A 23,320-nucleotide genomic window follows, 5' to 3' on the forward strand; every position below is an offset into this window, starting at 1 on the left:
TTTTACTTGCAGATGATATTTGATATATCATGTATTCTTAAAGCACAAATTTTCCTTTCCCCTCCCCTCTTTGATATGAAGCTACAGGATTTTGCTCATATCTGTTAGCCATGATCTTTAGAAACTTGATTAGTAGACAGAGATTCCTAAGATACAGTGTTTCACTAAGACTTGGTTCCAAATTTGCTGTGATTTTTTCTTGTTATACCTTTAGAAAGGTGTAAGACTATATTTAAGAAAGCCTTTAAAACATTTTCTTAGTCATGGGGGGGGAAATATTAATGTTTTTCAGACATGTCAAGTTGGTCTTAATTTTGCTAATGAAGAAGAAGCTAAACTATTCCGCAAAACAGTAACAGATTTACTTGGACGACGGCAGAGAAAATCTGGTAAATATTCAAATTAATCTTAAATTCAGGCTTGGTTATGTTGTTTGGGGGGGAAGGCAGGAAGCTACTGCTATGTCTGAAAGCCACTGGAGACAGTGCTGCCATATTTATATTTTGAGGTAATTATGCTATTTAACTGTGCTTCTTTCTCTATTGTGCAAAAATTAGTACTTTTATGAAACAACTCACATTGGTGTTCTGTTCTGTAAGTCTCTGTGTAAGCTGAGACCCCAAGGTTCTGATTTGAAAATACAGACTGGGGAAAACAAAAACTCTAAACTGACAATAGGAAAACTAGAAATCTTTCTCTAAGTTGTTTTCATATTTGAATAGACCCTCTCTTAGCCCTGGGCTGTTTATAACTGATTTGTTAAATTCAGCCCAAGTGGGTTGTAGCAAAAATTTTACCATCTGGTATGTTCAGTAGTTCATGAATTTTTGGCATTGATCCAGCAGTTAGTAGAGAAATATCTTTTATTCAGAACTAGTGATCTTGGCTCAGGCCAAGAACAGAAGACATGATGTGACTATACTGTCCTTAGCAGCACAGGACAGTCAGTGAAGCACAGCATGTTTTTTGCCAGCTGCAAAATGCCTTGGGAACGTGATTAGTGCTTTAAAGGCAGCTCAGGCTTCCTACAGATTTTGTCTTGGTCATTTTCCAGGGAACCCATAAACATCTTTCCTGTCTTGACAGCCGTATGTCTGTGAAGGATAAAATGATACAAAATACAGGCTTGGAACAAATAGATGTGTTCAGGCTTGCGGTAAGATGTAGTGTGGACTTGTGTGCGAGGTACAGGATGTGTTTTTGTAATCCATTCTGGAATTGCACTAGCAGTGCAGTGTAGACTACTGTAAAAGTAGCCTTTGTCCTGGAGAGCTTGAAGAGCTGTCCTTGCAAGTACTCCTGTGAATGTGCGTTGCCTGTATGTAATTCACCTGGATTTCACCAAGGCATGGTGACTCAGGAGCAAAGCACTTGTTCCGGGAGCTTAAATGACTTCTTTTCCCTCAGCTCAGAATAAGTTCATAAGGTTTATTGAGAAGAAGTGGGATCATTAAGAAGAGGCAATTATAAAGTTTCTCATACTCACATTGCAGAAGTAATTTTACATCTACTGTTCCTGAAGTTTTACTGTATTACATGTCGGCAGCACAATGCTACAATGCACAGACATGACTGGGAAGAAGTATGTTTGCATTATTGGCCATAGCAAACTTTGTTTGAAAATAGTGGTTTGGTCAAACCTTCTGTTCACAGAGCTTTTCTTCCACATAGTGACTTTTTTTCCACAGGACCACATTAAGTTTTTCTTGTTTACTCTCTGAACTAATAATATCTTGGTTTGTATGCTAAAGCTCATGTTGTTTTATATATTGTTTCAACAAACAACGCCACCTCCCCAAACATTTGCAACTTCAAGACAACTTTTATTTAAAAAAGAAAATTAAATGAAAAATAAAAACCCTCAAAACACTTCAGTTTTTTTCTTGTTAAGAGCTGCAAACCAAGAATTTAAAACAGTTACGAGATGCTTAGTCAAGCCACCAGATGGAGTTCTGTATTTGTCCTTGTGACTGTTTAATTGTGCTTCTAAAATAACAGGCTTTGTGTTGTTCAAATCAAAGCTGATTTGCTGTTAGTGTTTATGCTTTTATTTATTTATAAATGCTTATATAAAACATGTATTTATTTATATATAGATTTATATATATACAAATGATACCAGAGTTGTATTTAATTTATATTAATAGATCTTAATTTCTCAATCACAGAGATAATAGCCTGATGATTTTGATGCTTTTCTGTTTTAATGGGATTTTTACTTTTATACCTTCCAAACTATGTTTCATTTCATAGTAGTGCCACTTGAGATGCTTTCAAATCAACTAAGCACTCCATGTGATCATTTATCTGCCTGTTATGCCATTCAGGGCTTGCTAGGAGACTTCTCTGGGAGTCTTATGGAAAACTTATGTTGTTGAAAGGTATCAGTAACAGCAGTTCTGGCTCACAAAGCTATGGCTTGGTGCTCTGGTTAGTACACAAAATACTGTGTGACAGCTAAGAGAAGACACAACAGTGTTCTGCTCTTCCTCACTCAGCATAAAATGCAGTCCAGTACACAGACAACCCCTGAGTAAGTGCAGCTGGAGTTCCAGAGAGGTGAAACTTTGGCTCCAGAGAATGTGCAAAAGCTTGTACAAAATATCAAGTGGAGAACAGAATGAGCGACAAAGGAAGAGGAAGAATTCTTGATCTGTTGTCCTAATTTTTGTAATTGTGCAGGGTTTCATCTAGCTAAATTCTGGTTTGAGTTGGCCTTTTCATTATGGAGGCTTTAGTGTTTTGGTTTTGGATGTTTTTGTTAGTTAAATTCTTAACCTTAGTTAGAAAGAAATTGTTATAATTCATTAATCTGTCTGTAGATTTACTTAATTAATCTCTACATTTACTTCTCAAACCAATCCCAAATAGTTGCCCCTGTAAACAGCATGAGCACAGTGTGTCTCATCTCAGTGCTTGTCACTGTAGCACACTCTCACTTCGTGTATTGCACATAGATACCATTAGTTTTTATTGTTATTAACTTGCCTTAGAGATGTTAATGTGTGTACACACACAGGTGTCTTCTCCACGTGCTAAGCACTCATCCCTGAAAGGGAAACAGACACTTTGTTCTTAACTGCAGGTGGTTCTCTCTGAAGTTGGAGGCTTCTTGACTAATTTGTATGTACTGCTTGTAGCTCATGGGTGGGAGCTCTGTTAACCTTCCATGGAAGTGATTTTTTTCCTTCACAAGCTTTTAGCTCCTGAGTACCTTCATAATGGACTTCATAAGTTTCAAGGTAGATACTTCATATGGAGAGGGATTTTTTTAATTTGCTTTGGTTTTTTTGTTGGTTTTTTTTTTTCTTTCATCTTTGGTCACAGCTTTCATTTTTGCTGTCTGGGGGACAAGAGCATCTCTAACCTGCTCAGCTTGCATTAGATTCAAATCTTGGCAGAGATTATTCTCTGGATGTTCCAGGAATCCAGGAATGCTCATTGAAGGGAGCTGTGTTTTTTTGTACATAGGCAGCTGCTGGTATTCATCTGGTTTAGATCAGTAGGCATGTTCAACTTCAAAATCAGAAAATCTGCCACTCTCATCAGGTCATCTGCACTTCAGGAACAAAAGTTCATACTTTCTTGTCAGCAGTGGTAACCACAGAAAAACAGAGCTAGTCTCTTTGGGCCACAAATTAATCAAGCCAGTAAAAATGACAGGAAGTGTAAATATTGTTTTGGTTTGTTTTCCCACTATTTTTTTCTCTTGAACTGTTTATTGTAACGAAAATTGTAAAGGATTCCCATTATTTGACTCAAGGCCACCTAACACTTCCCATGAATGCCTCCTGCTTTTGACATCTTCCCATCCTCTGACAGATGACTTGCAACCACTCTGCTTTGCTGTCTGTGAGTTGCTGTCTAGAACTCTGATTATAGTCCAAAGGTTGAGTTGGGGGTTGATTTTTTCTTTTTTTTTAAATTTATTTCTAGGGGACAGTACAAGATGTGATTTCTTAAACTGAATCTTGTAGGAAGAGACAGCACAGTACTTGGCCAAAAAGCATGTTTTCTTTTTCCCACCTCAGACCCGATACCTTACACTGAGGCACCCTTGAGAACCTTGCAGAGGTTTTCCACCTCTGTGCTTTAAACTAACCTTCTGTGACCTAAAATTCAACTGTCTTTGGAAGGCTTATTCATCAAAAGTGGATTCTCAATGGGTTTTGGTCACCTTCCCACAAAGGTTTGATGATCTTGACAGATTCCTTTATTCCTACCCGAAGATCAGCAGACTAACATGAGGCTGACTTGCCTTGTACGTTTAGGGTTTTGTATTTTGAGGGTTTTAAGTCTTCCTAGGACAAGGTCAGCACCATCTGTGGAGGCGCCCTCTCCCTTCTTATGTTTGTGAGTCTGGAAAAATCTAACAAGTTAACCGTTATTCTGGGGCTTGCTGGAAGTGAATTGCCTGTTACAAACTCTTACTATACAACTCTTGCGAGCCCCTGTTAGACTGCAGATGCTCCAGATCCGTACAAAGCTCTGGCTTTTGTTGTAGTGAGATGATAAACTGCTTGCCTTTATGGGTGCTGCCAAATTCAGATTTCTTGAGTGTATAGATAGACAGTGTAAATGTGTACTGGGGGTGGATAGGAATTAACAGTAAGTGAGGGAAATCTTCTATAAAGGGGAACTTACTATTATAGGCTGAGAATATTGAGGTGTGAAATGTTTACATTTTAAATCATCAATCCAGATTCTTCAGTCTGTAAAACACTGTGGTGCTATGAATAGAATATCATATTAGTTTCAAGGAGATTCTTATTCTTTCCATATTGTTCAGTTACCTGTTGGATAGCATAGGTGAAGTGTCTTGCCACTGTGTGTCCTATTTTTTATGCATAAAGCAAAAATTAATTAAATTTTAGGCTCTGTGAGGGAACAATACTCTATAAAAGTTCTAAATACATTTCAGATGAAAATGAAAGAACAGTTTCATTCAGTGGACATCAGAAAGCATAATGCTTCAAAAATCTTTCTTTGATAGGCTGTATTTAAAACAGGTACTTTTTGAATATTTCACTGTACTTCATAGTTGAAATGCCTGAAACCAAGTTGGTAGCTATTGCCTTATGCTCTTCCTCAGTTTGGGTGCTTGAAATCAGTGCTTATTATCTAAGATTGGGGTTTTTTTATTCTGTAAAACTTTTTTTCAACTGCACAAGTAGTTTTTAAGGATATTAATAGATTCCTAAGTTTGAGGTTAAGGTCGTTGAAAGGTTCACTAGACACTAAAATGTAAATTTTTTTTCCTGTGATACCAGTGATTAAATGGCTCTTTCTCTTTTTCAACAGAAAAAAGACGAGACCCACCAAATGGTAAGCTTTTTGCATGAATCACTGCATTTTATTTTTCCTTCTGCTGTCATTTACTGTTTATGTATAGCTTTGTTTCAGATTTGTTCAGGATAGTCATGTAGTGACAAAAGCAGTAAAGTGGAGGTTACAGTATTTTTGTTTCTGTTCTTTGGTATTTGTTTAGTTGTGGCTTGAAAACTTTGTGGCTTAGCCGGCATTTTTAAAGAATGTTTCTGGAGGAGCATGTTTTGTTGCAAGTAGAAGAGAGGGCCCTTCAGCTTAAACTGAGAAGAAAACTTTATACCTTGCATTTGCTGCTTGATCTTCAGAATATACATGTATCGGATCACTGTACAAAGTTAGTCGATTTGTCTTAATTGCAGGCATAGTAATGATGGATTTCATAGAATATAAAATTTCAATTTCAGTGTATCTGGCTAACCATGTAACATAGTCTTCTGGGTTTATGTCATATGTTCATCATTATTAAATGCCTTTTGAATGAAGAATTACTTGAATCTCCTTACCTCTCAGGAACATGTCTCACTTGCATGAAGATACAGGTTCCTCTTATTAAATTGATGGAAGGAATCAAATTATATATCACTTTGATACAGAACTTTCTTACTGTCCATTCTAAAATCATGATAAAGGTGCATCATTGAATATCAAGTTTGGTGGTTTTGATTTCTGAGTCACACTAAAGTTAAAAAGGGATTTCTCGTGTCATATTTCTGTCAGTAATCCAGATCATAGGTCAGAGCATATATCTGTGAGTTTGCTGCTTGAGCAAGGGTAGAGTCAACTGATCTTCTGAAATCTGCTTATGACCTGAGGTAGCCTTAAAATGTGTTCCAACCAAGTCATTCAAGCATTTCTCTGTAGGTCACCGAAATAGGTAATTCATAACTAATCCTGAATTATGGGAACTAATGATTCCTTTTATATATCCAGATAAAACCTTCCTCGTATGGAATACTTCTCAAAAAATTGCTTTTTCTTCATAAATTTTAAGTTTTGAGGAAATACAGGCAATCATCAATTTAGGGCCAGGCATTTTTAGTATAGATTAAACTTTGACTGGACTGTTAAATTTTGAAACATTCACAGTAATACCATCTGTGATGGTCTTGCCAGATTTTCTGAACTTTCAGAAGCTTTTAACTGCTCTGCTCACCTAAACAGCACATCCCTGATAGCTGTGTCTGCAGAGCAGATGAGAATTACAGCAGCAGCAGTGATCATGTAGTAATACCTCCCAGAAAAAAATTGGCCTTTGGTTCTATTATAACACAAACAATTTATTGGTCTACTTTGCTATCCTCAAATAGAATAAGATTTAAGAAAACCAAGCCTGCAAAAACTTTTGTACTTAAAATACTCTCCATAACTCATGCTGTAAGACCTTGGGAACAATATTTTTTCTGGGAAAAATTCTCTCATACTAAACTTGCAGTCATTTTCCCTATGCTGAATTTATCCTTAATTTTCTGCAGAAGACATAGGGTTTATGCTCAGTATTTCAGTTTTATAATCACTTCAAAGGTTTCGGCATCTGTTTTTTAATAAACTGTTTCCCTGGGACATCCACATACTATTGCAAACCTGTCAAAACCTTTTCCTTTTCTGATTTTATCAAATTCTGTAATGCTTAGCTTCTCTGCTGGTGAAAAGTTGTGTGGCCATGTCCTGAGTAGTCACAGATAAAACATCAGGGCGTGGATTATAGTGTTAAATTGCTATACCCTACACAGACTTTGCATTTCAGTATTTGGAATTAAGACTAGAGACATACTATCAGCATGTAACTGGAGGAAATAAAACCCACACCCACTGTAATTGCTAGTTTTTATTTTATTCTCTATATTGAGTTTCTGTTCAGAAATTCTATTGGGGGGAAAAGATAAAACAGCTGCTTTTTTTTTCTTTTGCTGAGTATTAATGCATTATTAGCTCTAAAACTGGAAAACAAGAATAGGCACATTTCTGTACTCACATGACCCATGGTTGAAATACTGTGAGGAATTTTGTTTTACTGGGGCATGTTAGTCTGAATTTTTTGCATACATTGAAGCTGCATGAAAAAAGCACTTGATCTTTTGTATGACGTTTTCAATGATAGGGATTTAAGATTTTTTTTTTTTGTAGAGTTGCAGGATTAAACTCAAATTGGCATTAACAGTTATGTAAAATGTATTAGTCTGTAATTTCCTGGGATTTGTGTTCTACTCATTTGTAATAGCTAGGTCTCTTTATGCAAATAAAGAAGAGTTATTGTGTTTGAACTGACCTAGTATGAAGTACTGGATGAAATGAGGATTTGTCAGAGTATTAGGTTTTGAGGGAATCGTGAAGAACCATGTGGCAGAATTTTGTTTCAGCTGTTAACTAGAACAGTTTGCATTTCTTGTAGAGCTTGTCTGTAGACAGATACCTGGAGAGGCTCTAAATGAAATACAGACTAGAATTAACATTTCAAAATGTTCTGTACAACGTTTTCTGGAGCCCCTTCTGAAGATGTCACAGATACTGATAACAGTGGATGCCTAAAGCCACTGTACTGTCAGGTACTTCCTAATGATGAGCTCTATATGCCTCTCTCATCTTCATTGATTGAGCTGTCTACGCCTGCTGGGGAAGGTGCATGTGTAATGATGGGGAAAATTTTACTGGATATAAATATGGCAGTTCTAGAAGAGTACAATTCTTTCCAAGATTCTTTTATCCCTCGTGGACAGCTAAGGTCTAAACCAGACGGTAAGAAAAATTTTCATCTTTAAGTTTACTGTGACTTCTTGTATGAATATTATTGTCAAAGAATCAGGCTGTCAGTCCTTGATTTTAGCTCAGCTGAATAAAACTTCCGTTTCCAAATTGCTGCTGCTTTACGTAAAACTGACCCATGTTTGGTTAGTTCAGGATTTTATACACAAAAAGATGCATTTCAAAGACTGCTAGAAATTGAGAGAAGAATATCAGCAACTTACTAGCATTATAAAGGTACCTGTTTCTTTTTGAATGTCAGTACACCTATTAAAACTTTAAATACCAATATAACAGGTGAAAATGGGCAGAATATAACAGAAAATGTAATAGGTGATTAAAATGAAGATTAACTCCTAGTGTTTTTTGTTTTGTACCAAAGTAATTAAGACTATAATTTTCAATTCATTCCAAAGATTTTACTGAATTTATTGTTAAGTTTAGAGTTGATAATATTTGATGATTAGTCAATTCAGTGCTAATTTTAAGTGAAACTCTAACAATGCAAATTGTTTTGTGTAGTCTTATGTGGTCAATTTGTTTTGGTATGCTCAAAGGACAATTGTCTAGATAGAAACATTTCTAGATAAAAGCAGTTCTGCTTAGCAGAAATCATTTTAGAATTTTTTTCATGCCATTTCAAAGCAGTTTTTAATCTTGTCGTTTAAGACTCCTACAGGACTGTTGGAGTTGTCATATGTTTTAGATGAGTTTTGTCTAGCCCAGTGTCATGTTTCTGTTCTTGTTTCTTATCCTGGCCAGTACTAGGTGCTTGCCACTGAGGTGTTTACCTGCAAGTGTCAGCTATGTTATCTGTGGTGTTGTCTACTCGTCCTTTCTGATTTTTATATTGGACTGTGAACATAAGGCTTGTTGGTTCTTTCTGAATGCAGTTATGAAAAAGTAGTGTCAAAACAAGGTTCAGATTTATCAGTCTAATTAGACTTTTTTATCATCTGCCTATTAAGACTGTGTCTTACTTTAGTTGATAAGCTAACCGCTGGGTCCTAACTCACAGGGAAGTAGGGAATGTTTTCAAACTATTTCTGCCCAAACTGGTTTTAAATTACCTGCTTAATCTCATCCTTCCAAAACGGAAATTACTTACCCTTTTTGTAGGTTTCTTTAAAAATACATCTGTGTGTATATGTGTGTATACATGTGTATGTATATGATAAATGCATAAATTGCCTCTTAGTACGTAAGTACTGCTATCACTTGCTTATGTCAAGAGTTATCTTCTGTCAAAGCTAAAAAACCTGAGTGGAACATGTGCTAGGTATGTTTGTTTGCTAGTATTACACAAGCAACATGAAATTAAAATGCTAAAATTGGCAGAAGTATAATTCAGATGCATTTTAAAGAACGAGAATAATAATTCAGAATTATTTATAATTAAAAACAAAGTTTGAGAACATAAATGAAACACACAAATTATGAATTGTGTTTCTAGTGTTCTTTTTACTGTCTCTGCAAGTTTTTTCTTATCTGGGACTCCACTGTTCAAGAGTAAGACATAAGAAATCCTGAATAATTCCACAGATATTATCCTATATTTGAAGACAGCAGTGTGTCATTATTAAATGAAGGTTCTGTATCCTGAAAGATCAGTTTAGTGTGCTGCCCAGGTAATGGCTTTTTGGGTCTAACTGTTTATGAAAGTCACACCTTTGATCTTATCTAGGATTGTAGCTATGTTGTATCTTACTTAATGTGTCTCATCACATGTGTTCTGTGCGTGTGGCAAAAAACAAGATATAGTTCAGAAAATATTCTTGTTGCTCTGCTCTAGCAACATTTTTTTTTCATCAAATATCTTAGTTTACGCATCTGACCTTCAGGACCCATCTGGATGCATGTGGCATGTGGAGCTACAGCTAGAGTACAAAAACTCTACTGCTCAAAAACAACTCCCAGCGTTTATGGATTGAACATAGCATTGGTGAAACACAGTAGTAAAAATCCTGTTCCTTACTTTCACAGGCCCAAATTTACCAATGGCAACTGTTGATATCAAAAACCCAGAAATTACAACTAACAGATTTTATACTCCTCAAGTCAACAATATTTCATATACCAAAGAAAAGAAGAAAGGAAAAACTAAAAAGAGAAGATTGACAAAGGCAGATATTGGAACTCCATCTAATTTCCAGTAAGTATGTTCTTGAGTTTGTTTGGTTTTAGAGGAGTGTTGTTTTTTGGGGTAGTGGGGGGGGATATTGTCATTTTGCTTTTCTGATTTTTTTTTTTTTTTTTTGTGTCAGCTAGACTTGAAAATGGCCAACTCTTGAATCTGTGGAACCTCATCTAAGTAAATGCTAGCTGGAATGCTGTGGGGTTTAAAAAAAGGTTAGCTTAGACACAGATGAGGATTTTCGTGCATCTGTAAACAAAAAGTAACTTGCTATCCAAAATCAACTTAGAAAACACTTCAGCTGCATAGAGGTGCCTTACTGAAGTTGTCAGCTCAGTGGAGACTTATATTAAGCCTCAATAGTCAACTCTTTAACACTGTGTTTCCTACACCTGTGCATATTTAGCTGTGCTTTGTCATGTGAAATACACATTTGGGTCCTGACTCGTCATAACTGCAGAAATTACTTGCCATAATTTCATCTTTGGCTTTGTGTTCACAAACTTTTTCTGATGTGTAGGCTAGAACCTGTGTCTTGTGATGAAAGTACAGCATACATCCTTCAGGAGTTATTCCTGTTCTAATTTCTTACCTATCTTTAATCTTTTGGAGTAGTTAGGATGTACCATTTTAAGTTTCACTTTCATGAAACTTGCTTGTGGTCATTCAATTAACTGTTGCTTTCCTGAACATTAATTGATGTAATAATCTTCTGCCTTTTAAATATATGTACTTTATTTGCTGAAGCAACAGGAACTCAAGAGCATGAGTTAGTTACAGGAGAGATCAGTTTCTGTGAAGCATAAGAAGCTGTATGACGTTTACATGCCAAGTGAATGTCTTATTCTTTTGAACTGGTGTGTTACATCATTACACTGATGTGTTTTCCCAGAATAAAATTCATTAATATTGGCATTACTAGTTACAGTAACATTAGTGCACAGTGTTTTGAGACAGTGTTCTGTGGAATGGTGGTAGTGGATGGAACGTAAAAGAGGCGGATTAAAACACTTCCCTAAACAGGCCCTGTCTGCTTAGGCATCAGCCTTGTTCTTACTGATCTGAGTATCAGTGAAGTGCTGCATCTGTTGGTGTCACTTGAACAGAAAAATGCAGAAAAGAAGGAAGAGGGAAACAAAAATGAAGAGTCCTTGGTAGCTGATCACTGTTGTGACTGCACTGATGCAGACTTGAGCATATGCGGACAAAACTTGCATTACCCTGTCAGACCTCTGTTTGGAATTTGTGGAAGGGGTTGTGCAGCAGCATAGATATAAAATTACTTTGAGACTTTGTTTATGGTGTATATCAGATTGTGACCTAGAGAAGCTTAAAGTAAGATGATAAAATATTTAATGCCATTCAAACAAAAAATATATTCCAGTATCATTAAACTGTAAATGGCGAACCTTTACAAAATAAGTCTGTTGAAAGTCTTTTTGGCTTATTTTGGCTATTTCCTGTAGAGTGCAGCAGCTATTTGTCATCTTACTAAGAAAGACACTTTAATTGCTGGTTTTGTACAAACATAGGGAAACTGGCATTTGGTATTGTTAGTCAAATAAGCCAGTAGGATAACTTGTATCACTTGTGTTGTGATACTTGTGAAGATCAACATGGTCACTGTTTATGCCAGATCAAAGTTGCTATCAGTAGATAAAATTTTTAAATGCCTTCTGTTAGACAGATGTGCAGTTTGTGTTTTGAGAAAAAAAGAACAATCTGTATTCAACATAATTGTAACTTATTACTGTATATGTATAATTAGCATAAAACTTGGGGCTACCTGATAAGTATATATTTGCATTGAAAAGATCTGAAAAATGTGTGTTACAGTCAGTGTGTTACAAGTTACTTATCTTACTTTGAAGGGTGAAAAGTAAATGGAAAATAACGCTAAAACCATGGTATATAAAAGTTTAGTGTCAATTAAGTGCACTAAATTCTGAGTTGTATGCTCACAAACTCTTGAAAGAGCATCCCCAGTGGCTCAGATGTGCACAAATATGTGGGTAAGATAATATTAGTGGTAAACTAATGTCGATTTACATATGCCAGTTTAATACATTGTGATCAGCTGTGAGACCCTGTTAGGAAATGCATGTTTAATTTACGTGAATCAAGGTGTAGCTTAGCATTCAGAATTCTGTAATCAACAAATCATCCCATATTTTGGTACTTAGTTAAAGGCATTTAAATAATTAGGCGTGACTTTGTTGGTTTTCCATTTTTATGGCATAATGTCACTTTAAACCAAACCTTTTACTTTTCTTTCTTCTTAGAGTAAGTAGTTAACTAGTCATAGTTATACCAAAACCAAAACTGATCACTGTACTTCAGTATTTTAATGAAGAAAACTTGTGCTGTTGATAAAAACAGACCCAAACAAGAGTACAAGGTCTGTTGTGCAAGACACTGTTTAACAGCAGCCAAATAGTCTTTGTAATTTAGCAAGCTTAACCTAGACTACATTGGTTACTAACAGCTCACCTGATATTTTTTATAACTCTGAGTTGAACCTCCTGAAAACTGTATCTTGCTTCTAGAAGTCACCATACGTGAAAAGAATCATAAAACATGGAGTCTTGGTAATATTATGGCTCTCTTTTCCATGTCCAATAACAGTATCATGTAGGAGCTTGGAGGGGCACAAAACTTGTCGGTGTTCTAACTGGTTATAGCATCACATAAAATAATACTTTAGTAGCCACATGAAATGACTGCTAGAAGCTTGTAGGAAGATGGCAGCTGAGAACAGTCCTGACTTATCTTAGAAAGATGTGAATGGGAAAGGGGTGATAAGAGAGCACATAGTGGTGGCAGAGAGGAGGTTTTCCAGCTGCATGGCACAGAAAAATTCAGCAATAGTTCAAGGTCCAGTTGCTACTTAAAGGCTAAACTTCTCCTTGATCTCTGTGCACTCCTTCCATCGTTATCCATACGCACCACAGGGTGGCATGAAGCCTTTTATGTTTTGCCACAGATTGTAACCTAAGGAGAGAAAGTCTCCATTTGGTCTTCTGGACGTGAGACAAAAAGAAAAAGTAAAGAAGTTTTACTATTCCATTCTCAAGTGGGGCACTGACAAATAAGGATTGCTTAGAAGCTGGTAGTCATCTCTGGTTGTCTTGGTGTCCTCTTATTTTAGTTAACGAGATCCTTTTTATGCTGATTAAATGGACTTTTCTGCTTTTCTAGACACATTGGACATGTTGGTTGGGATCCAAACACAGGTTTTGATGTAAGTAATTTAATAAGTTACTGAAGGTAGTCTTTTAAACTTTAGAGACTTTTTGCTTTTAAAGATTTGCATTAAGGAAAAAGTTAACTGTACAATTAAATAGTTATAAATTGGGATTTTCTGATGTGATGTGAACAGAGAGATGTTTGGGTAGAAGAGAATAGGCAGGGAGACTGAGGGGGGAAAAGACTCAAAACCTTCAGTTTTTCATGCAGGGTACCTACCCCTCCTAAAATAGTACTTTCCCCCTTGAAAAGTCGAGTCAGAGACATGTACGTCACCTTGCTGCTCCCTTTAACTATATAGTGTGTGGGTATTTTTTTCCCTAATACAAATGATATTTTAAAAATATCTCCACATTCCAAGCTATTTAAAACTAATGTATCTGACTTGCAGGTAAACAACTTAGACCCAGAACTGAAAAATCTGTTTGATCTGTGTGGAATTTCAGAGGCTCAACTAAAAGACAAAGAAACTTCAAAGGTCATATATGATTTCATTGAAAAAACAGGAGGTGTGGAAGCTGTTAAAAATGAACTGCGCAGACAAGGTGGGATTCCTTTTATTTCCACATAAAGATTAACAGGGTATTTTTTGCCTTAAGGATTATTGTAGAAACTGTTGATGGTGAGCAGTTTTTGATTCTCTTCTCTGGGCTTCATGTCACTGCAGTTGCACTGGATCACGTTTCCATACACTATACACTATGTAAAAATGTTCAGGCGTGACCCATGAGAGTACTTGACCCTGAGGAATAAGAATATTGATTCCAATTAAGTAATTTCCAGTAGCACTTAGTCTGAATGCAAAGCTATGCAGTATGTTTGATACAGATTTTTCAGACTGTGTACGTTAAATATTTATTTAGAATCTCAATCTTATAAATAAATTAAAATGTTGGAAACCATAATGTTGTTGTCAGCTGTAGTGGTAGTAGATGGCTGGCAGGGATGTATGCTGCCTGTTTACCCTGGCAGCACTCTGTAGAGCCTTGCAACAGTTACGGATATGCCATTTTAATGTTTTTTAAAGTTAGGTTTTTTTCTAATTTGAAATTAAAAATACTAGGTTTGAACATGCTTCTGCTACAAAAAAATTCTCAAATAAGCTGCTGTGTGTCTAACCTTTAAATGTGACCTCAGCTGATGCATTTTCTAGTGGAAGATAGCAAGTCAGTGTAAAATTACCCTGCTAGTGTCAAACTTCCAAAAATTTGCTTAGAGCTCTTCTCAACAGAAAAATTACCTAAGGTGAAATTATAGTGGTTTGAAAGCAGTGGGTAAATTGTTCAGTGACTTAAGAGATACAGGATCAGGGTACAATGACTTGTTACATTTATTCCTTAGGTCCCCCGCGGTGGAGCGGTATGTACTTGAGTTGGCATCTAAGCATATGCTTCAAAGTATTCATGCTGTTGTGTGATTTCTTTCCTAGCTGATACCTTAGTCTGCACCTGTTTGAATGCAATACTAAAAATTACGTCTGAAGTTCTTAGTTAAATTGCAAGCAAAACTCCCAATTATTAATTTTTTTCTCAGTAAGAAATCTGTCAGCTTCTCTATAGAATCTTGATTCTGTTTAAGTGTTTACAGGGTTGTTGATCCCAGATTGCTAACTTTAAAACTAGTTTGAAGAGACTTGCCTTGGAGTAATATGACTAGCTTAAAATATTCTAAAAATGCCTATTTTTCTATTTTGTATGTGTTAACTTTATTTGCATGTATGCGATTAAAAGAAAAACTACCTCACCTATAATATGCATGATGATAATCTACCTCTGTGCTTTTTGATAGAGGTAGATAAAATACTCCAATATTTCAGTGGGTTTATCCACAATTGCGTTATTTGATGTATGGACTTGACCGCTGTTTGAAGCGTTCTTTCTCAACTGAAAAACACTTTTTTCTGTGTTTATTGCAAGAATTTCTGTGCTTACATATTCACCCTGCTAGGATGCAGACTAGAGAGTTGTAGACAAGCCATTCTGCTGAGATGGAAATTATTTTGCTGTTTTCCCTGCCCTTTCCCTAGTTTTGGTACCGGTTGGTTTTTTTGGTGATAGTACCATCTATAGAGGATTATACAATTTTTGTGGTTAATAGCAGTGTACAGATTAGTGTGCATTTATAAAAAACCCCTAAAATTCTTTTCTTGCTTTGCTTGTACCATCTGTTTGAGGGGGGAGGGAGGATGAGTTAATGGTGCTCTCTCCTTGTTGCTCCTCCCTCATTTCACTACAGTTGAGTGCAGACAGGCATAATGCTGTTTGCACAGATTGGATGTGGCATATCTCTCTAGTTATAATGTGAATAAACCATTTCCCCACAGGAGAATCTAAACCTTGTGTTGGAAACTTAGGGACAGAACAGGCTCTGGAGCCATGACCACGCCGAGTATCTTGTCAGTTTTGGAAAAACCCGTCTGTAGTGCTTGGCGTGTTGTTACACTTGGTAGTACCGCCCTCCAGTGGCCCTAAACGGAACTACAGCCATATCAGCCAAAACCGGCCGTTTTTAAAATCAAGAATGTTGGCAGTATGTCTCTTGGAAAATACATGGCATTTCAGAGGCAGTTCTCTCTGTGTTGCTCTTGTGGAGGGATAGAAAAAAACCTGGAAGCTAGCGGAACTTAAGAACATAATACATGATTTTAAGAGTAGTATCTTTCTCCGAAGATGAACAGGGAGGGAGGTACTAATGACTCCTGCATCCCCAAAATCCCATTTTTATGAATGTTCCCTTCTGACTGCCAGTGCAGCCAGCCTGTTTTCTTTGCAAGTAACATGAAGGGGATAATAGAAGGGGTAAAGAAGGATCTTCTTGAGTGTAATACTGTTTTTTTTATAAAGGCATGTGAAATAGAACATGAATTTTCTTAGTTATATGATGGCACCTGGATTATTAAGTAGTTATGTGCAGCAACCACACAACTAAAGTACCATGAGCCATTAGATGCTTAATGGAAGAGGAAATGAAACAGTGCTATTTAAAATGCCATTAGCAAAGCAAGTACATTTCAAGGCCACTTCACAGAGAAATGATCCTGTGTGTAGCCCTAAAGTTGTTTCCTTTTGACAGCTCCTGCCATAAAGATATTGTTGGAAGTAATTTTCAGTAAAAGAGACTACTAGTGAGTTTATGGTGCATTATAACGCATTAGTTGGGGGGAAGGGGGGGAGGTGTTGTTACTAGAACATACTGCTTAAAAAAATTCTTGCTTCTGTAATTACCTAATAAAATAATGGCTTGTTTAGAAAGTGGAAATTCTGTATTTCACTTCAAGTGTATTTTCAGAAAAGTTTTTCTCTTTTGTTCTGTCCTAGCTCAACAAAATTTTACAGGATTCTTCTGAAATTTTATCAGTCATTCATTGTATTGTACCTGCTTCTTCCTGCAGTGGTTGACTCTTTTACAAAATACACAACAGGCATAAGCTGTATTTAGCCCGGTTTGCCCTATGGGGCAAAAATATAGTTTATATTCAACTGTATCCAATTTAATCCAGAATTGGTAGCATTTGCACAGGCACAGAGATCCTTGCAAAAGGTAGGGCACAGCCTGTGTTCTTTTTCTGCTGGTCTCTGAAAGATTTGTGGATATTGAGTAGCTGGTAATTCACAGTTGTTTTGTTTTATTTCAGCTCCACCTCCACCACCACCGTGCAGAGGAGGACCCCCTCCACCTCCACCTCCCCCTCCCCACAGCTCGGGCCCTCCTCCTCCCCCTGCTAGGGGCCGAGGGGCACCACCTCCACCTCCTTCGAGAGCTCCCACAGCTGCACCTCCACCCCCACCACCTTCTAGACCTGGTGCAACAGTGCCCCCGCCTCCTCCCAACCGGATGTATCCTCCACCACCACCAGTGCATTCCTCATCCGCACCACCCGGCCCTCCTCCGCCCCCACCGCCGCCAGCCAGCGGGTCCTCTGTTCCTCCGCCCCCTCCGCCTCCTCCACCCCCTCCTGGTCCTCCTCCACCACCAGGCCTTCCTTCAGAGGTTGATCACCAACTTCCAGTTCCTGCGGGAAACAAAGCAGCGCTCTTGGATCAAATCAGAGAAGGAGCTCAGTTAAAGAAGGTAGAACAGAACAGTCGACCAGTGTCCTGCTCAGGAAGAGATGCACTGCTAGACCAGATACGACAGGGTATACAGTTGAAATCTGTGAGTAAAAGCTGTTTCTCATCCAGATCCCCTTGAGACTTGCAAATGCAGTGTGAACAGTAAAATGTGGCTCTGCTTTGGGGGCTGGATTGTAAGTTTTAGAGTTTCTGAAGTGATGACTAAACAGTAGTACTGGAAAAATGCAAAGAACACACATTTACTACAGATGAGTCTTGCTGCATGAAATTACCCATTCAAACTCATTTCTCATTTTTTGAGTAAAATCCATAAATCCTACAATGATGATGCCATAGTATAATGGCTGTACAGAAGGTTTGCAAGAATTACGAAATATTGCTGCTTTCCTTACTATTCATTAAAATAATCTAAACTGCCAGGGATGAGTTTAGGAGTAATGGTAGTGGAAGGAAAACACTAGATTTATTAGTTTGTTTTTATTTTCATCTTAAAATACATCTGTGTTCTGCAAATATTGAGGCTTGTAAGAAGGTGGCTGCCTGTGTTTCGACAAGTGCTGCCCATAAGAGATGCCGTAGCTGTCCCTACTGCAGCACAGGCTATTACTGCTCCTTACTGATGCCACTGATTATCTTAAAAACTATTTTGTCTGTTGGTACTTTTTTTTTTTTTGCCACTCCTCTGCACATGAGGCTTCTGCTGTAAAAAGTGTAAGGGTGTGTTCATATTTATTTGCCATTAGAGGTAGGCATTATCGAATTTAATTACTTCAGAAGGGATTATCAGCCCCAAGCAGGTCTCAGTTTACAAACCCAAACAATGATACGTATTTTGTGGTATATACCAAAGGTAAAATAAATAGTGGTTATGGAGCTACACAAGTCATGCCTGTACAACCATATTAGAAGCTTTCATTTAGATGAGTGCTCACTTCATCAGAGCTGAAATATTTAATCTTGAGTATGGCTAACTACAGTTCTGTTATATGGTAAAGAAGTTGACTTCTTTAATAAAGATTTTGCAGTTTGATCTAAAGGAACAAGCTGTTCCACACTTTCTTCTGGTGGAAAATAAACTCATTAATCATACAAGGAAGTTTGTCTCAACATACAGAGGTTCTGTTTTGCTAATTGTATCTTTCTTTTGTAACCTTTTTTCCAAGGTATCTGATGGTCAGGAGAGTGCACCACCTACACCTGCACCCACCTCAGGAATTGTGGGTGCGTTAATGGAAGTTATGCAGAAAAGGAGCAAAGCCATTCATTCTTCAGGTGAGTCTGATGTAATTTCTCTGACCTCACGGCATCAGGTTTTCAAGAGTTAACACTTCTATTTATCGTAAAATACTCCTGGAGAAAAGCGTGGATTCCAGCTTATAGTGCAGGGCAGAGTGCTCTCAGCAGTGCCCTGGTGATGGGCTGAATGGTTTCTTCATGCTGCTTTGAATTACTGGGGTGTGGCAATTCACAGAAATCCTCAACTGAGTTATTAAGCAAGCTTAATAATATCCTTATAAAGACTTTGTTGTTGTTGTTGCAACTGACTTGTTTTTATTTACTGGCTGTCCGATGAAATACGTTGTCAAAGTATTTTGGAAGAAAGTGTTTGATGCTTTCTGTTTGTTGACACTAAATCTCTTGTCAGTATTCAGCTCCTGCGCTGTGGCTCCCGGTGGGCTTTGGCTGCCACCTCCTGGATAAGGAGCAGATATTCAGTGTTACTTGACTAGGCTTCTACCAGGGCTGAATCAACTTTCCGTGCTTAAGTGCTGGGAAAAATTAGGGCTGCAAGAGGATTTGCATTTCTCAAATACCAGCTTGTAATAAATGTAGCTCAGTAGCTGCAGTGCAGCTGTTAGGGTACATCTGTTCTGTTTAGGCTTTGATACATAAATCTTGCTCATTTCTAGAGCTTGTCTTGATATCAGAACTGGGTACGCAGCCTGCAGAGCATCTGACCAAGATCAGTATGGTTTGTTGATATGCTGCCCTATGTAGTAATTGCCAATTTTGGTCCATAACATAAATACCTGAAGGGAGATAAATGCAGTGTTTTCCTATGGGAAATGCAGTGTTTTCCTCTTGTCCAACAAATAAGTAGTTTAATTTTAACAGGCTACATTTTTTTAAGTATGATGCATATAAAAAAAGTGGAAGCCTGAATAAAGTCAACAGCAAGCATTGACTTTGAAGTTGATGTTCATTATACAGTTTTGAATATTCCAGTATCCATGATGGTCTTTAGCTCACCAGACCTTTTTTGGGGGGCTGGTTTTTTATCTGCTTGTTAAGTAAACAAATTCCATTATGTAGTAAACCTGGGGAAGCAGTTCTTGCATTCCAGAAATTAATCTGTTCCTGTTTAACACCCAGTCTGGAACAAGCTGGCAACTTGCACATTCTTTAAGAAAGAGTAATAAGTACTAACTGTTAAATGAGATCTTCTGATTCTTTTTCTATAAAACAAAACACGTTTTTCCTACAGGAGGAAAAGAGTGAGAAAAGAAACAAATTAGATTTACCTTCCAGCTAGTAACTTATCTGAACTGGATGTCATGTTTAGCAATCTTAAAATAGAGTATTACGAAATGTATTGTCATGACGACCTTGAACTGATCATTCTCTTTCCAAAAAATTGTGATAGAAATCAGTAATACTTTTATCATGTTAATTCTGTGCATACAAGTGACTTGCTTTTCCTGTCTTACAGATGAAGATGAGGATGAAGACGATGAAGAAGACTTTGAGGATGATGACGAATGGGATGATTGATCATATATTATTATATATATATATTTTTAAGGTGAATGATATACTAAACACTGCTTTCTGTCTATGGATTCTGTAAAATTATCATGTAAATGTTCTACCAATTTGCTGTATATTTTTGTTGCCTTTTGCTTTTTTATTAATCTGTGCAATACCTCATTTAATCTGTAAAGGTTTGTCATAATCCTCTACAAAGCTACTCCCTGTTAATGTGTGCAAGTTTACACCTGGATGATCATGTACATGTGAATACTTTCCATTCCATCAATAAGGGAGTTTAAATGTAATATGTGAGACTGACAAAAACCTTAATGTAATTTAGTTATAATGCAAGAAGGAAAACACTATTTTCATACCCTACTTTTTCTGTATCTAAATTTTCTTATTAAAGCCTAGTATAGCACTATGTTCTTTAAGTGATGCAGCTCTTAGTTTATTTAGCCCCTTGATTTCAAATGCAATGCTATATGAATGTTGAGGCTGGTTTATACTATTGCATGGTTTCGAAAACATCAAAACATTGCAGTTCAAATCTTAGCAGTATGCTTTACGTAACACAAAAGCACTACAGAAATGCACAGCTAGTTGTGAAAATTACCTTGCCCTAACTATAGTACTGACTGCTATTGAACAGCAGTAGTAATTAAATTCTTCAATTGGGGACCTCTATCAGAAGTTAAACAGGGTGGCTTTATATTGTCATAGTGGTAAAGGCAACTTTGATGCAGACAGGTTCAACTTTTGGTTAGTTTGTTTTGGTTTGGGGTTTTGGGGAGGGTTTCAGGGGGATTTTTTGGGGAGTTGGGTTTGGTTGGTTGGGTTTTTGTTTGTTTTGGGGGGTTTTTTTCTTCCCTGCTCTTATTTTCAGAATGAAGAATAAATTACTGGGGGCTGTACTGGAGGCTGGCAATCACTACAGTTTGATCTATTTTTAAAATCAATTTTTTGTGGTTCTTAGGCTGAAGGGCTGCATTTAAGGCTTGCTTCAATAGCATTTAATTACTTTTTAAAATTTGTAGGACATTGGTGTACTAATAAACACAAGTGGTATTACTTTGCAGTCTTTGCTTTATGGTACACAGCAGATGCTGAAACACCAATCCTACATCCTGTAGGTTGGAGTGTCATTACTCAGATTTATACACTTTGGATAAGTACTGAACTTTATGACAGTATTTTATCTTCATATGTTGGCTTTAAGACCAAGGGTTGTGATACAGATCAAGAACCTGATTCACAAGAATAGTATTTGAATAAGTGGACAGAAAATGGGATTTTCATTTCACAGCTTGCACATTTATATACATTGTACTTCGTAGTGCAGTAAACATTGGCACGTCTGCCTATTATGAAATACTAATCTATGCTATGTGGGTATTTAATATCTGCAGCATTAATTACTTACTGTAATTTTCAGGTAGAAAATCTTTTTTAAAACCACATTATCTGACACAGAATGTTTAGTTAAGTCAGTTACATTTGGAGTGTAGTTCATACATAGTGTTCTGGGTCTTTTGACTGTAGTCAGGGTATCAAACGAAATTTAAGTTATCAGAAAAGTACTGACTGAAACCCAGTGTTGACCTGATCTTGACAGGCTGGACCTGCATGATAACGGCTCGAATTTATAACCCAGTTAAAACCTAGTCTTTAGCAAATTAATTTAGTCGTAGGAGGAGAAAAGAAAGTTGCTGAAAAGTAGTGGGAGAGGTAAGGTAGTTAAATTATTCAGAGGATGCTAACTTCCTTCCAAGAGTAATTTAAGCACATAACTTGAGAAAAAAAATTGCCAAGTGGTCTCACTTTCTTGCAGTAACTTTCGCATTGGCCTCCACTGCTGAAAACACTTCCTGCTAGCTTTGCTGCTGTAATAGCTTGAGCTTTGAATCAAGTGCAAGTGCAGCCTGGTGTAGCTAATGGCAGTGGAGTTAACAACTTGTGTATAAGGAAAATATTTGTATGGCTTTCATATAACTTCTGGCGCTGCACTCTTATTTTTACTGCATATAGGGCATTTTAAAATTAAGCAGATGAGGCCTAGAGGTTTTCCTAACATGCTACTTACTAGATATGTTTAGCTGTTATGTTCCCAGAATTGGAATTTCTGTAATATAGTTAATAATTAAGCATCACAGTTCATTAATCAAATTTCTATTCTGGATTTTGGGAGCTCTGAAGTTGCATTATTGAATAAAACTTTGATTTGTAGATACCGGCCAAAGAAAGTTTTTTGGGTTTTCTATTTCTTCATACAAAAAGTACACTCACACCTGTGGTGTCCGGGTTAGTATTTACTTTAAAATAGTGTTTGTTCATGATAAATTTCAGGCATACAGACTGCGATGGCAGTTAAGTTAGTCATAGCTGCATGCTTCAGCACTTTGCCACTTGCACTCCGAGCAGAAAATAGCATTTCATGATACTGGTGCATTGTTGCTAAACATTGTAATGAAGGCCTCTTCTATATTCTGGTTAATTGACTGTCCAGATAGCCTTAGCAATTAACAAACTAGCATGAGGCTTTTGTATCTCAACACTCTATGTGCATAGACAATATCAGCTAGCCACTTGTACGTATGAAATTCGTAAGAACTTCTCAATCATTCAGTTTTCCATTTATCAAACTGAAATTTTTAGTATGTGAATTTTTGAAATGTACAGTGAATAGGATGTTGCACTGGTGGCAATTCATCATGAAGCATAATAAAATTAATTTGACCCAACTAGTGTAAAACTGTGTGGTTTTTAAGTGCTGATTGTGGCACAGGTTTTAAAATAGATCTGTAGATTGATTACACACTTTAAAAGTGACTTTGGTCACCTGGCCAAGTTCACAAAGCAGTAAATAGCCACTGTCAAATCACAGTAGTTTCATGTCTCTGGAAAGTTGGATTGTGCTGTTGTGTAAACACAATGAGTAAGAATGTGACACCCCGTCCTCCTGGCAGATCTCACCGCTACTAAGCAGCTTCCTTGGAAACAGCTACTGCTGCAGGCAAGTGCAATAAACCAGCAACATTTCAAGGTCAAA

General features: G+C 37.0%; 1 protein-coding gene across 2 annotated transcripts in view; it reads left to right on the forward strand.

Annotated features, from left to right (window-relative positions):
• The window catches only part of WASL (WASP like actin nucleation promoting factor), a 50,545-nt gene extending 27,533 nt beyond the window's left edge, over positions 1–23,012 (forward strand). For both annotated transcript variants that reach the window (XM_066182991.1, XM_066182993.1), the window contains 8 exons: positions 293–389; positions 5,302–5,325; positions 10,051–10,219; positions 13,400–13,442; positions 13,839–13,992; positions 17,082–17,602; positions 18,684–18,792; positions 20,231–23,012. In XM_066182991.1, the coding sequence (XP_066039088.1) occupies positions 293–389; positions 5,302–5,325; positions 10,051–10,219; positions 13,400–13,442; positions 13,839–13,992; positions 17,082–17,602; positions 18,684–18,792; positions 20,231–20,292 (1,179 nt within the window). In that variant the 3' untranslated portion in view covers positions 20,293–23,012. The remainder of the gene's footprint in view (positions 1–292; positions 390–5,301; positions 5,326–10,050; positions 10,220–13,399; positions 13,443–13,838; positions 13,993–17,081; positions 17,603–18,683; positions 18,793–20,230) is intronic.
• Positions 23,013–23,320: the final 308 nt, after the last annotated feature.

This window comes from Chamaea fasciata, unplaced genomic scaffold (genome assembly GCF_029207755.1).
Source record: "Chamaea fasciata isolate MVZ Bird 193981 ecotype frontalis unplaced genomic scaffold, bChaFas1.0.hap1 SCAF_5, whole genome shotgun sequence".
Lineage (NCBI taxonomy): Eukaryota > Metazoa > Chordata > Aves > Passeriformes > Sylviidae > Chamaea > Chamaea fasciata.